At 37.9% G+C, this 15,028-nt stretch overlaps 1 protein-coding gene across 3 annotated transcripts in view; it reads left to right on the forward strand.

The window, feature by feature from the left end:
• SGTB (small glutamine rich tetratricopeptide repeat co-chaperone beta) overlaps nucleotides 1–15,028 on the forward strand; it is a 46,508-nt gene extending 31,480 nt beyond the window's left edge. Inside the window, exons 6-11 of one of the 3 annotated variants that reach the window (XM_004270752.3) lie at nucleotides 5,602–5,706; nucleotides 9,727–9,865; nucleotides 9,968–10,030; nucleotides 10,720–10,757; nucleotides 11,715–11,798; nucleotides 13,076–15,028. In XM_004270752.3, the coding sequence (XP_004270800.1) occupies nucleotides 5,602–5,706; nucleotides 9,727–9,865; nucleotides 9,968–10,030; nucleotides 10,720–10,757; nucleotides 11,715–11,798; nucleotides 13,076–13,187 (541 nt within the window). In that variant the 3' untranslated portion in view covers nucleotides 13,188–15,028. The remainder of the gene's footprint in view (nucleotides 1–5,601; nucleotides 5,707–9,726; nucleotides 9,866–9,967; nucleotides 10,031–10,719; nucleotides 10,758–11,714; nucleotides 11,799–13,075) is intronic. The other 2 variants (XM_033429902.2, XM_049707944.1) reach the window with 2 other exon arrangements.

Here is a 15,028-nt window from a genome sequence, read left to right on the forward strand (position 1 = left end):
AATATTTTTTTGGATCTGTCTCTTTGAGCTAGGGAAACAAAAGCAAAAGTAAGCAAATGGGACTATATCAAACTAAAAATCCATTGCAGAGCAAAGGATACCATCAACAAAATGAAAAAGCAGCTTACTGAATGGGAGAAGATAATTTGCAAATGATATATCAGATAATGGGTTACTATTCTAAACATACAAAAAAACTCATACAATTCAGCATCATAAAAACAAACCAATTAACAAATGGGCAGAGGACCTGAATAAACATTTTTCTGAAGAAGATTTACAGTTGGCCAACAGACACATGAAAAGATGCTCAACATCACTAATCGTCAGGTAATTGCAAATCAAAACTACAATGAGGTACCACCTCACACCTGTCAGAATGGCTATCATCAAAAAGACAGCATATAAAAAGTGTTGGTGAGTATGTGTGCAAAAGGGAATCCTCATGCACTGTTACTGGGAGTGTAATTTGGTACAGCCACTATGGAGAACAGTATGGAGGTTCCTCAAAAAATTAAAACTAGAACTACTGTACAGTCCACCAATTTCAATTCTGGGTATTTACCCAAAGAAAACAAAAACAGTCATTTGAAGAGATATATGTAACCCAGTATTCATTGTAGCATTATATACAATAGTCAAGATATGGGAGCAACCTAAGTGTTCATCGATAGATGAATGGATAAAGAAGATGTTTTATATATATATATACACACACACACACACACACACACAATGGAATATTACTCAGCCATATAAAACCCCAAATCTTGCCATTTGTGACAGTGTGGATGGATCTAGAGGGTATCATGCTAAGTGGAATAAGTCAGATAGAGAAAGACAAATATTGTATCTCACTTATATGTGGAATCTAAAAAACAAAACAAACAAAATGAGAACAGATTCATTGATACAGAGAACAAACGGGTGTTTGCCAGAGGAGAGTGGAGTGGTGGGTTGGGTGAAATAGATGAAGGGAATTAAGAGGTGCAAGCTTCCAATTATGAAATAAATAAGCCAGAGGATGTAGTATACAGCATAAGGAATATGGTATACAATATTGTAATAACTTTGTATGGGGAAAGTTGGATACTATAATTATTGTGATCATTCCGTAATGGATGTAAATGTTCAATCACTATGTAGTTCACCTGAAACTAACACAAAATTGTACATCAACTGTATTTCAATTTTAAAAAAGGAAAAAAATTATCTATATGGTCAGACCATGTAAATATCCTGCAATCTTTTAATGTTTTTTCGGCTGCACCGTGCAGCATGCAAGATCTTAGCTCCCCGACCAGAGATTGAACCCGGGCCCTGGCAGTGAAAGTGCCGAGTCCTAACCACTGGACCGCCAGAGAATTCTCCACAACAATCTTTTACTCAGTGTTTTATCATCCACTGATGATTTGTCCCTGAATCATTAATACATTGATGGTTACAAAATGGTGATTTTTCTAATTTTATCATTTCCTTTACATAATATTTTCTCACATATTTCTGAAATGAAGAGTTTTCTTTCCTTTTCACTCTTTTTGGCTTTCCTCCTCCTTTGTCCTCTGAAAGTATTGTATGGACTCATGAATTTTAAAAAAAATTACTATTCAGTGTATTATAATAAATTGCCATAATTATTATTTTGACCCTTAAATTATCCTATACAGTAAGTCCTCTACGTACGAACGAGTTCCATTCCAAGAGCGCATTCTTAAGTCCAATTTGTTCATAAGTCCAGCAGAGTTAGCCTAGGTACCGACTAACACAATCAGCTATATAGTACTGTACTGTAAGAGGTTTATAATACTTTTCACACAAATAATACATAAGAAACAGGGCTTCCCTGGTGGCGCAGTGGTTGAGAGTCCGCCTGCCGATGCAGGGGACACGGGTTTGCGCCCCGGTGCGGGAGGATCCCACATGCCGCGGAGTGGCTGGGCCCGTGAGCAATGGCTGCTGAGCCTGCGCGTCCGGAGCCTGTGCTCCGCAACGGGAGAGGCCACAACAGTGAGAGGTCCACGTACCACAAAAAAAAAAAAGAAACAAACACACAGAAAACATTTTTAATCTTACAGTACAGTACCTTGGAAAGTACAGTAGTCCAGTACAACAGCTGGCATACAGGGGCTGGCACCGAGTGAACAGGCAAGAAGAGTTACTGACTGGAGGAGGGACAGGAGGCGGGAGATGGTAGAGCTGAAGGGTCGTCAGCAATAGGAGATGAGGGTGAGCTGCAATTTCACTCATGCCTGGTGTTGATGGCACAGGTTCTGGTTCTTTGCTGGAATCAATTCTATCTACCTTGAAAAAATGATCCAGTGATGTCTGGGTAGTAGCTTTTTTTTTTCTCATCATAGATAACACAGTAGCACTGGATTGCATTTTGAACAGCTGCTGCCACCTTCGTGTACGTGTACTGTTCTACATTTGGGTCTTGTGCCTCAAAAACTAACAGTGCCTCCTCAAATAAAGAAAATCCCCTTGAAATTTCCTGCATCATTAATCTCTTTGGTTCTTCAGTTACTTCTTCCTCTTGTCTCTCTTCATCCTTTCTCTGGGCCTCCAATCCTAGAGCTTCTTAGCAGTACCAGCTACATCACCGCTGCTTTTACACTTGCCTCCTGACATCCTGGGCTTGAAATAAAGATACCGTACTACTGTACTGTATACAGTACTGTACAGTAAAATACACAAAAGCAAAATCACTTGTAGAGGATGCACGCACGTGACAGTGTAAGCCAGACACATGAACTAATTTATGGGATTGGACATGCAGATGCATGTTCACATCTTTGAAAGTTCTCAACTTGAAGGTTCATATGTAGGGGACTTACTGTATTTGTCTAGTGGGAGTCCCTTTAAACTGGCTGTGTGTCCTCTTACATACCTTCATTTGTTTTTTGAACACTTTCTTGCTTTCTGGGAGAACAGGGTATTCCAGATTTGCCTTGTACTTTCTCTGCCCCTAGACCTGGGCTCAGCTGTTTCTGCAAGGATCTCCTGTTCCTTTTAGTGCAGAAACCAAGATCTGATTGCAAGACCTGATCATTGCTACTGAAGTGTTACTTCTTCTAGGTCCTTTTAAAGGACAGAGCTAGGAAATATATTTTTGGAAAAGTCATCACTTTATCCAGATACCCTCAATTCATATCCAGTGTCACAGAGGTTATCCTTACTTTCCCCCATTTTATATTTGTATCTCTCTCTCACAAGAGAGCCCTGCTTTCCAACAGCAGCTGATATTACAACACCAGTGTTACACCACAAGCAAGCCTACTAAGGAAACTTAAGGATTTCTTTGCAATTTATTTTTTATTCTTAGAATGCATCTCACTAAGGATATATACTCAGAATTCTGTGTTTGAAAGTTACTGGGTTGTCCAAAAAGTTCATTCGGGTTTTTCCATTAACATCTTATGGAAAAACCCAAATGAACTTTTTGGCCAACCCAATACTTGAATTCTTTCTTTTTGACATACAGTTAGGATCATTTGTTTCTGTTTTATTCCGTTTGAAGGTTTTCTTTTTCATCCTTTTTGAAGTGTCATTCTCGTTTCTATCCCATTTACCCCATTCCCACCCATCCTCTAGAGGATGAGAGTGAGGCTTTTAATATAGGTTTGACTTCTGAGTCATGGAAATGTTTTTCATAAAATTAAACTAAAAAGAATGTTAATATATGATGACTTTGTATCCTTAATAATGTTCTTTGCCTTATGTCTGATATTAATGTTCCTACACTTGCTTTGTTTTGCTTGGTTTTCAGTTTGTCTCATTGTCTTTTTCTACCCCTTTAACTTCAGCCTTTGTGTGCTTATGTTGTAGGTGATATCTTATGTATACAGTTTTAGAATCTGATGTTTATCTAGGCAACTTTGTGATTACTTACATATTTGAATTATTTTCTGCTATCTTATATTTTGTCTTCTTCTCCTTCTCCTCTGTTTTTTTTTTCTTTTGCCTTCTACTGTTAGTGATTGTTATTTTTACTTCATTTTTTCTTTCTAATTATTTGCAAGTGATACAGTCTGTATTTCTTCTTTTAATGGTCATTTTTAATGGACATTCTTGTCATCCTGTTAGTTTTTTGTTTTTTCTTTTTTATAAATTTATTTATTTCTGTTTTTGGCTGTGTTGTGTCTTTGTTGCTGCACACAGGCTTTCTCTAGTTGCGGCGAGTGGGGGCTACCCTTCCTTGCAGTGCGCGGGCTTCTCATTGTGGTGGCTTCTCCTGTTGCAGAGCACGGCCTCTAGGTGCATGTGCTTCAGTAGTTGTGGCACGGGGGCTCAGTAGTTGTGGCGCACGGGCTTAGATGTTCTGCAGCATGTGTGATCTCCCCGGACCAGGGCTCGAACCCATGTCCTCTGCATTGGCAGGCAGATTCTTAACCACTATACCACCAGGGAAGCCCCATCCTGTTAGTTTTGTGTTGAATATTCAGTCAAATAAACTCATAGCACTTTTCCACATGAACTACCAAAATGGGTTTATTGAATCATCTACTTTCATATTTATATTTTTTAACTCAAGCAAAGAAGACTATGTGTTTATTTTTTTCAAATTTTATAATCTTAGTTTGAGAAGTAGTCTCGGTCATTCGGTATAAACAAAGGTTGACAGAAAACTGGACTCACCACAACCTTTTCTTTACAGTTTGCCAGCCCTCAGCCATCACCCTTGCCCCTGCCCCAGAATCTAAGCACTATTAAGGCCAGGAATATTATTTTGATTACTGTTCTGTCCATTATGTCTAGAAAAGTATCTATGCATTAGCTCACCCTTAATAGATATATTAGTTGAATGTGTAAGGTAGAAATACTTATTCTGGAGAAGAAGGAATGGGGTAATGGTGGGATGGAGGGTAGGAGACATTACGGAACCTTTTAGTTTGAAGGATTGCATGTTGAACAGTAATTCTACTTGTTTAGTATGGCCCTGAGGGTTGAGGTGAACACTACTACAGGGAAACAGAGAGCTGTATACTATCAGGATTGTGTGGAGGGGGGTAAGTAGCTTCATTGTCAAGTCCCAGTTATTTCAGGAGAATTTTGTTAGAGGTAACTTAGACGGGTTTAAATAGTCCTTAATTGCTCTGAGATTCTATGCTAAGTAGATGGAATACATTGCCATACTTAATTTACAGTCAGATTCAGGCACACAGGTTAAGTTTCATTTTTCATCTTAGACTTGTAGATGATCTTAACTTTACTAATAAAGTGATCATTTAACAGCACAACACTCTGAGTGGCCATTCACAGCAATCAGTCACTCCCCAGTAATCCCAAATGTCCTGGTGTTTTCAGTTTTCTGTTTGGGCAAATTAGAAAGGCAATAAGCAGGTAGATCAGTTGATCGGTTGTAGGGTTCTCATATTTATCTTTTCTATAGCAAAGCAAACTGGGAAAAGCAGACTGCATATTTTCTCTGAATTCTGTTTCTGAGTTTTCATTTGATTACAGAATTATCTTAGTTTGATTTAGATATTTACTGGGAATGATACACAAATTGGGACAAGTTAAATGTAGTTTTATTAGCACCTGGAAATCTAAATTAGTGCCTTGAATGCTCCTTATAATAAAAATCTCTTCTCTTTCTCTTAGGGCTGCTGCTCAGAGTAAATTAGGTCACTACACAGATGCAGTAAAGGATTGTGAAAAAGCAATAGCGATTGATTCAAAGTACAGCAAGGCCTATGGGAGAATGGGGTAAGTTTTGGGAGAACGTTCAAAGTACAGAACAGAACTGATATGCTGTTCTTAATGGCTTGGTTTTGAATTTCCTGCTTTATATTGTACCCTCTGGACTAATAAGAAGATAAATATAACATTTAGGTAGGAAATGACTGCAGTTTCTGACTTGGGAGAGAGATGATTAGTGTTTGATGAGTGGTTGGTTTTGGAGAAAATCATACCAACCATACTGAATAGACCTACTTCCTATTCAAGGCTACAAATCTCAAGTAAGCACTCAGTATTTTGGCAGATAATGCTACTACACTTCCTTCTAGATTCACCTTACTGCTCTCTGAGTTGACTGTTTCACACCTACGCTTTTCAAATTTCCACTGCACATTCCATGGTGACTCTCAACTTTTTACTCAATTGAAAAATAGAATGTATTTAGAAGAAAAGTGATTCATCTTCTTACTTGCAAATCTACCAGTCTACTTGCACTTGTATCTACACAGATTATCTTTTTTCTGTTAAAATGGAAGAGTTCTTATCTAAGACTACTGCATTCATTCATGCTTGAGATCTCATTCCTTTGTACCTTCTCCAGGACTTTACACTTGTAATCATCTCCTTTATCTTCTACAACACCAGCTTTCCTATCTCTAACAGTGCTAATGACTGCATGTGAAAAGATCATAAAAAATCATCTGTTAGAACCATCTTTCACACAGCTACATCATTCCTTAGTTCCACTTTCTCTGCAAAGACCCTAATAATTGTCTGTACTTGCCGTCTCGTCTTCACCATCTCTTATTCTCTCTTCAGCTCACTCCAGTAGGACATTTGTCTGTATCACTCTGTTGAGAACTCTATTCAAAGTCACCAGTTGTCTATATTTTTCCAAGGTCAGTATTCAGTTCTGTATCCTCACCCTTCCCCATCTTTTTAGTATTTGGCATGATTAACCTTTTTTTTTTTTTTTTGGCAGCAAGGCTTGAGGGATCTTAGTTCCCCAACCAGGGATTGAACCTGGGCCATGGCAATGAAAGTGCCAAGTCCTCATCACTGGACTGCCAGGGAATTCCCATGATTAACCTCTTTTTGAAATACTTCATTCTCTAGGCTTCTGTGACACCACACTTCGTGGTTTTCCTTCTATTTCACTGGACGCTCTTTTCCAGTCTCTCTTACTAGTTCTTCTCTGCCACGTGTAAATAATGGTGTGCTTCAGGGCTCTTTCCTCTGCTGCTGCTGTTTCTCTTTTCTCTTTGATTTCAAACTGTCCCATGCTTTTAAATTCCATCTACAGTCAGTACTCTGTATTAATGAATACTGTATTTAAGATTCACCTACTTGCTAAAATTTTTTTTGTAACTCCAAATCTATACTCAGTATGCTTTGTGGTCATCTACAGATTGGTGAAAAACTTGAGTCATCTGATGTGCAAGATCTCAGCTGAGGTCAGATGAGGCAATGCTCTACCTTTTTGTTTCAGCTCTCATGCTGTAAAATGAGTGTCCTTTTCACAGTCTATTTAGTGCTATATTTTTTGCATTTATGTGCTTTTTGTCGTTGGTTTCTGTTTACAGTGGCCTGCAAACATAGGCTGAAGTGTTGTCTATTGTTTTCGCATGCAAGAAGGCTGCAATGTGCCTCACCAAGAAAATACATGTGTTAGATAAGTTTTGTTCAGGCATGAGTTAGTGCACTTGGCTGTGAATCAGTGATATGTGTTACATAAGGTTTCTTTAAACAGAAACATACATAAATCAAGGTTATGTATGGATTGGTTGATGAAAATGTTGTTGACCAGAGGCTCACAGGAACACAACTTTTATTTCCCCTAGAACCAATTGTTCCGTATTTGCTAATTTAGTATTTGCAGTGACCTTTTAGAGCATAATTACTATGGATAAAGAGAATCAACTGTATATGTTGATGGATCTCTTAAGTTATATGTCTGAACTCCATACTCATATATTCAGCTATTTTTCATCTCTACCTAGATGTTTAATAGGCATTTTAAACTTAACATGTCCCAAACAGAACCCTTGTTCTCTTCTTAAATCTTTCTCACCTCAGTAAATATACTGTCATTCTACCTACCCAGTGCTCCAGTCTAGGAATCATCCTTCATTCTTATTACACCTGACACATCTAATCTATCAGCAAGTCCAACGAATTCTAGTTTCTACATATTCCTTGAATTCAAGTATTGATTGCTCTCTTGCTTACAACTGTAGTCCAAATTACCATCTTGTACCTAGGCTGCTGCAATAGCTTCTTAACTGGTCTCCCTGCCTTCACTTCACTCTCCCCAGAGAAGCCAGAGTGAGCTTTCTAAAGCATAAATCACATTATGTCATTCTGTTACAACCAGAGTAAAATCCAGACTCCAAACCACGGTCCTATAATATTCCCTGACGTCATCTCTTCCCACACTTTGTTTTCTGTGCTCCCTCCTCAGCCTTTGTCCTGTTCCTTAAGCATACCAAGCTTGCAACGTTCTCAGGGCCTTGGTGCTTATTGTTGCTTCTATTTAGAATGTCTCTCCTCTAATTTTCATATGACTGCTTTCTTCTTATTGTTCAGGTCCTTTCAATATGGCTGCCTTTGAGCAGCTCCCCTATTCATTCTCTTTAAGATTACTGGTTTTTTATTTGCATGTTTATTGCTTATCCTCCCCTGTAGAATGAAACTTTCTTAAGCTTAAGGACTTTTCCTTTTTCACTGAGGAATCTAAAATAGTGCCTGCTACCTAGTAGGATTCCAGTAAATATGTGTTGACTTAATTAAGTGAGGACTCTGATGAAGTATCTTTCATGGTTGACTGGTAGAAAACTAATTAGGTTCTGAGATTTTTTTCTATGATTAGGCATTATATTTTATCTAGATCAGAAGTCTGTGAGATAAGTTGGCCAAGAAAGAATTGGAGTAATTTGTTAAAAATAAACTTAGGAAAAAAACACTCTATACTGTCTCTTCATATATACCATTATTGTTTAGTTCTGAAGTAATATTCCAATAAATAAATTCTAACTAGGTGGAGGAAGACATTAAATTTAGTAACTAACTCTTTGACCTGTGCTTGGGATAATGTGTTATTGAAGTGTAAAGGTTGCCAATTTAGTTAGTTGTTTAACAACTAACATGTCTTATTCAGGAGTAGTTAGCTAATACCCCACAGCCTACTTGCATTTTTTATTTTTCATGGTAAATTGATATTTATTGTGACTCAATGTCTCTGCTAAGAAGGAAGAAAGAAAGTGGGACATAGTGAAGGGCAAATCTAGTTCAGAGTTCTTTAAATGGTTTTAGCATCATGGAGTTATATGACCACAGAATTGTTAGCTGACATCTTTATGGAGCTTAATCATTCATAAAGCAAATTACTTTACATATTAGGCTTAAAAATGGAAGCGTATGTAAGGTTCATTTCTAATCATTAAGTTCTTTTAAAAAATTATTTTTATTAAAGTATAGTTGATTTACAGTGTTATGTTAGTTTCAGGTGTACAACAAAGTGATTCAGTTATACATATATACATATCTATTTTTTTTCAGATTCTTTTCCCTTTCTAATCATTAAGTTCTTGATTCATGTCAGACAGCCGAGGTTGTCACCAAGGAGAATGGAGAGAGTCCAGACTTACAGAATCTTGGAATTAGAAGGAAGTGATACTCCTGTGAGCCATAGTACGGTTGGCCCTTGAACAATGTGGGTGTTAGGGGTGCCAACCCTCTGCTCTCAAAAATCTGTGTATAACTTATAGTAGGCAACCCTTTGTACCCGCAATTCCTCCATGTCTGTGGTTCCTCTGTATCTGCAGATTTAACCAATCTCAGATTGTGTAGTACTTCTATATTTACTATTGAAAACACTCCATGTATAAGTGGACCCATGCTGTTCAAGCCCTGTTGTTCAGGGGGCAACTGTACAATGAATAAATTTAGTGTAATCTGGATTCAAATTGAATACAAGATAGATATTTGACTACATTTGTGGTGTCTTGATGTTCTTTAATCATATATCTTACACTGTATTCTTTTCAGGCTGGCCCTCACTGCCATGAATAAATTTGAAGAAGCAGTTACAAGTTATCAGAAGGCATTAGATCTTGATCCTGAAAATGATTCCTATAAGTCAAATCTGAAAATAGCAGAACAGAAGTTAAGAGAGGTATCTAGTCCTGTAAGTTACTAATGCCAAATGAGTGAAATATTTTGTCATTCACAATTTATTGTAATCAAATTGTAGTGTTTAGAGTAATTTTCATATATAATTGTTTTACAGACAGGAACTGGATTGAGTTTTGACATGGCCAGCTTAATAAATAATCCAGCCTTCATTAGTATGGTGAGTATATTTCCTTTTCTGCTTTGCTGGCTCTATTTTCCATTAGAACTATATAGTTCCAAACTTTTTAGAAACAAGTAAGAGAGCTTTTGTGATGGCGGTGGTAGGAGAGTGGTGATATAAAGCTATGGCTGAGGTTTTAACCTGCCCCCGTACTGCTTCGTGAAGAAGCCATGGGTGGACTTCAGGAAGCCCATGGATTCCCTGGAATTGTAGATGAAAATTTGTGTACATGTGGATATGTGCATTTTTCTAGGGAGAGAACCATATTTTTCATCAGATTGGCAAAGGGGTCTGCAAATCTACAAAAGGTTAAAAACCACCCTCTTACATGAAAGTGACCCTAGAAAGGTCTAGTAATCAGACTTCTAATAGGATTTTGGCTATTGTGGTTTCCTAAGCTCTTTTGGCTTTATTGATCTGATAGTAGGAAGTAAACTGCTGTCAATATCCTTATAGTGTTTGTAATCTCTTTATCCTTGCGATGATGTATTTTTAATACCAATTTTTCGAGTACCTCCTCTTTTTACATTCCCACTCACTTTGTATAGCACACTAAAACTCTAAAAAATGTTAGTATATACACGGTTTAGCTTTCACTCCTCTGCTTAAAAAAAAGAAAGAAATCCTTGTTAAAGATCCCTAAATATTGACTGCCTTTAACAGGAGATGCCATTTTTCAATTCTAGGCAGCAAGTTTAATGCAGAATCCTCAAGTTCAACAGCTGTAAGTATATAGAAAGAGCATATTACGTTTCTCCCTTCCACTTGCCAGCCTCCTAATTTGAGCACAGTAGCTCCAAAATGATAAAACTGGCCCAAATGCCAGTCAGTTGGAACTTAAAGCCACACCCAATTGGCCTAACCTACACAATGTGGGTATATCTACCTGCTTTTCCTTGGCCGGTATCCTACTTGTTAAGAATATATGCCAATTCTTTTTAAGTGCTTTGACTCAGAAAAGAATAATAGACTATCAGTACTAGGGGTTATTTAGGTTTATGAGATTGGGTTTCCACTTGATATGCATAATGATTTTTGGGTTCTTATTGTGAAGGGTAGACAAAGATGCCAAAAACTGACTGACTCCACACAGAGTTGCCTTTTTTTTTTTTAAATTTAGTCTTGGCTGCGTTGGGTCTTCGTTGCTGTGCGCGGGCTTTCTCTAGTGGTGAACAGGGGCTACTCTTCTTTCTGGTGCACAAGCTTCTCATTGTGGTGGCTTCTCTTGTCGCGGAGCACGGGTTCTAGGCACACGGGCTTCAGTAGTTGCAGCACGCGGGCTCAGTAGTTGCAGCCTGCGGGCCTTAGAGTGTACGGGCTTCAGTAGTTGTGGCACGTGGGCTCAGTAGTTGCAGTGCGTGGGCTCTAGGGTGTGCGGGCTTCAGTAGTTGTGGCTTGTGGGCTCTAGAGCACAGGCTCAGTAGTTGTGGTGCACGGGCTTAGATTATCCCTGGCATGTGAGATCTTCCCAGACCAGGGCTCAAACCAGTGTCTCCTGCATTGGCAGGCAGATTCTTAACCACTGTGCCACCAGGGAAGTCCTGCCTTTTAAAAAAAAATTAACATTCTAAAAATATCAATCAGTGAACCAATTTTTAAAAATACACTAATTTATTCCAGCAAAAAAAAAAAATATATATATATATGCCAATTTGAGTGATATATCTCTTGCCTACTCTAGAATGTCAGGAATGATGACAAATGCTATTGGGGGACCTGCTGCTGGAGTTGGGGGCCTAACTGACCTGTCTAGCCTCATCCAAGCGTAAGTATTATTTAAAATAGAAATAGTAAAAAAGTATTCTATATTTTACAGTTTGTCTCTAAGGTAAGGGGACCAAGGCTTTCTTTTTAAATTTTTATCTTTTATTGTTAGTATCAGTTACCTCATTAGTTATTAAATTTAAAAGTGGTTCATAAATTGAAATTTTCAGACTGAAGGGTAGGAATCCAGAAGATCTGGATCCAAGAAAAACTTTTTCAGCAGACTTGAATAGCTACTCAAGAATATATATGAATGTCAAATATTAACTTAAAGTAGGTATGAATTTAGGTACGCGTATATATTTAAAAATCATACATTGCATATATTAGTGTTCAGACAACTTAGGCAGCTGTTTTATTCAAACTCTGCAGTGCACTTCATTGCTAAGGGAACTCGTTTCATCTTCTCATTACTTGAACACATTACCTCCACCTCCATCCAAGTTGCGTAAATTCTGTGCTTTTTGAGTCTGTGTGATGCTGTCACTGGAAATATTATATGAAGCAACAAGTATCATTTTCTGTTTGTGATCACAGCTGTGTAAACTCACTCGAAATACGGCATTTTTAGAGTGATCTTTAAGTGGCATGATTATAGTGACACCTAACACTTGCAGTTGGGAGGCACACACTCAGGAATTTGGATTAAATTTCTTTGCCTTTCCAAAAATCAGTTCTGTTGGGTGACTTCATGAGCATCCCAAAATGGGTGTGACACCTGTTGTATGAGAGACTAAGACTTGACTATAAGAACAAATACCCTGCATTATATTTGTGCACATACAATAAAAGCATACACTTTTTAGCCCTTTATTTATCTGTAGTTAAGCACTGGGTGGGGGGTGGATTTCACTCAATTCAGGAACTTTTTTTTTTGCGGTACGTGGGCCTCTCACGGTCGTGGCCTCTCCCATTGCGGAGCACAGGCTCTGGACGCGCAGGCTCAGCGGCCATGGCTCACGGGCCCAGCCGCTCCACGGCATGTGGGATCTTCCCGGATCAGGGCACGAACCCGCTCTCAACCACTGCGCCACCAGGGAAGCCCTAATAACTCACTTTTTAGCTTGGGTCTTTCATTTCTCATGAAGAACACTGCACTGTAGTAATACTATATGGAGGCACTAGTAAACTTGCAGATGCTAAAGTCATGAATCTAAAACTTGCTTTAAGAGAAAAAGTTCCCTTTGGGTAGTACCCACATCTTCTGCAGTTCTTTTTGCATTGGTATTGTGTGATTGGAAATTCCCTAATTCATATAACTTTGCCTCTTTACTACAGGGGACAGCAGTTTGCTCAGCAGATACAGCAGCAGAATCCTGAACTTATAGAGCAACTTAGAAATCACATCCGGAGCAGGTCATTCAGCAGCAGTACTGAAGAACATTCCTGACTTGACCAGGGGCCCTAGCCCAGAATGCAAATGGCGATGGCTCTGAAGTGTTTGCTGTAGATAGTGGCCAAAACAAAAACAAACCTAAAAAATAAATCTGTCTAGACAATAGGTTTATCACAAACAGACTTGAACATAACATGATTCCTTCGTAAACGAGTGATCATCAGTAACCTTGTTAAGTAAGTGCCAGTACAGCACTTAACTGGACAGGGTTCCATTTTCAAATCTTCATCATATTTGTATACTAGATTTAATAGAGTATATTTATTGAACAGTAAGGCTGTTTACTGGTGAATTCTCTAGCACCAAATTCCTGTAGGCAAACTTTTTGAAAGGGGAGATGACTAAGAGGAAAGGTTTCTCATGCTGATTTAGGGGAAATATACTTGCCACTGAGCAACATCTCTAGAGAGAAGAAATTCGTTACTGGGTTTAGCTTTGATAGTGCAATCAGTAATGAATAGATGATATGATATGGACCAATACTATCTTTAATGCTGCTTGTTCTGTTGGGTGATGAAATCTTAAGAGTTGGTGGAAAGCAGTATTCAGTGTTGTTTAGAAAAGCAAAAAATAGATGCTGTGAATGTATAGAAAGTGAATGTAGGGTGCTCAGGTTTTTTGCGTAGTTCTTAACTAATCTTGCCTACAGTTTGGTATTGATAACATTAGCATGGCCACTTATGCTAAGTACATAATAAAATACATTTAGAAACCCTTAATGATACTGGTTAGGTCAGTTGTGTAACTATTCAGTTTAATTAGCACAATTTCCCCAGTGGTGACCTTACCATGGAAACTCTCAAATATATCTACATTTAAATAAACCAATGGCTTGGCCCTTAAGGATTTTCTAGGTGGCATTTAATTATGTGCCTGTAAACACTGATTTTTTTAAACTCGGTAATTATTTGATGGGTTATAAAAAGCATCTATCACTATCACTGCTTGTTCATGTTAATCCTCTGCTATAATTTGGCTTGGCATGTCGCTTTTATGCTTAACCTTAATTTGATGTAGCTTAAATGTAACAGGGGACTTGAAATATTTTATTGAAATTAGAATACATATTAGTGGAGAGACGTGGCACTAAGTATTAGTGGAATGGCTTTAACTATAGTGATGGATGAGACTGTTCTAATTCCAACTGGAATTTCTTTGGTTTGTTATTATGAAATTGGTAAGGTTGGCGGACACATAAATTTCACAAGTGTTGTGAGAGAAAACTGAAATAGAAAGTAATATAAAATTAAATCAGTAATACCGATGATGATCAGGGCTTTACTATAACTGTTCTCCTCAAAAGGCTAATTACTTGGTATTTTGAAGTTTAAAAGCCAACTTTCCCTTTTTTTCCTTTGTGAGATTAGAACAGTGGTTCTATAATTTCACTGTAAGAGTCACCTGGGGATTTGTTAAAAATGCAGATTCAGGGGCACACTTTTCAATTTTTATTTAGTAGGTCCTGTAATGAGGTCTGGGAATCACCATTTCAAATAGCACACCAAGTGGTTCTGATGTAGGTCCAAAGGACTCTTAATTAATGCAACACTAGATTAAAGATTTCTCTCTTTTAGGCCAGCAGACACCTAACTGCCTGGGTTCAGACTACAAGGAAGAGCTACATGAACCTACAGTTCTGGTCAGAGCAGAGCGGGACTTAAATCTAAGCTGAGCCTTCTGAATTAAGTCTCCTATATTGCATCTAAATCAACTTAAATTTTCATGAAGTTAAATTCAGATCCTGGTGTTCAAATGTTACACAGAATAAAGTACTAACTAATCATAGGAAAGTGATGACTGTGAAAAAAAAAAGCAAAGTTGATCCTTAATTAAAA

This window comes from Orcinus orca, chromosome 3 (assembly GCF_937001465.1).
Source record: "Orcinus orca chromosome 3, mOrcOrc1.1, whole genome shotgun sequence".
NCBI lineage: Eukaryota > Metazoa > Chordata > Mammalia > Artiodactyla > Delphinidae > Orcinus > Orcinus orca.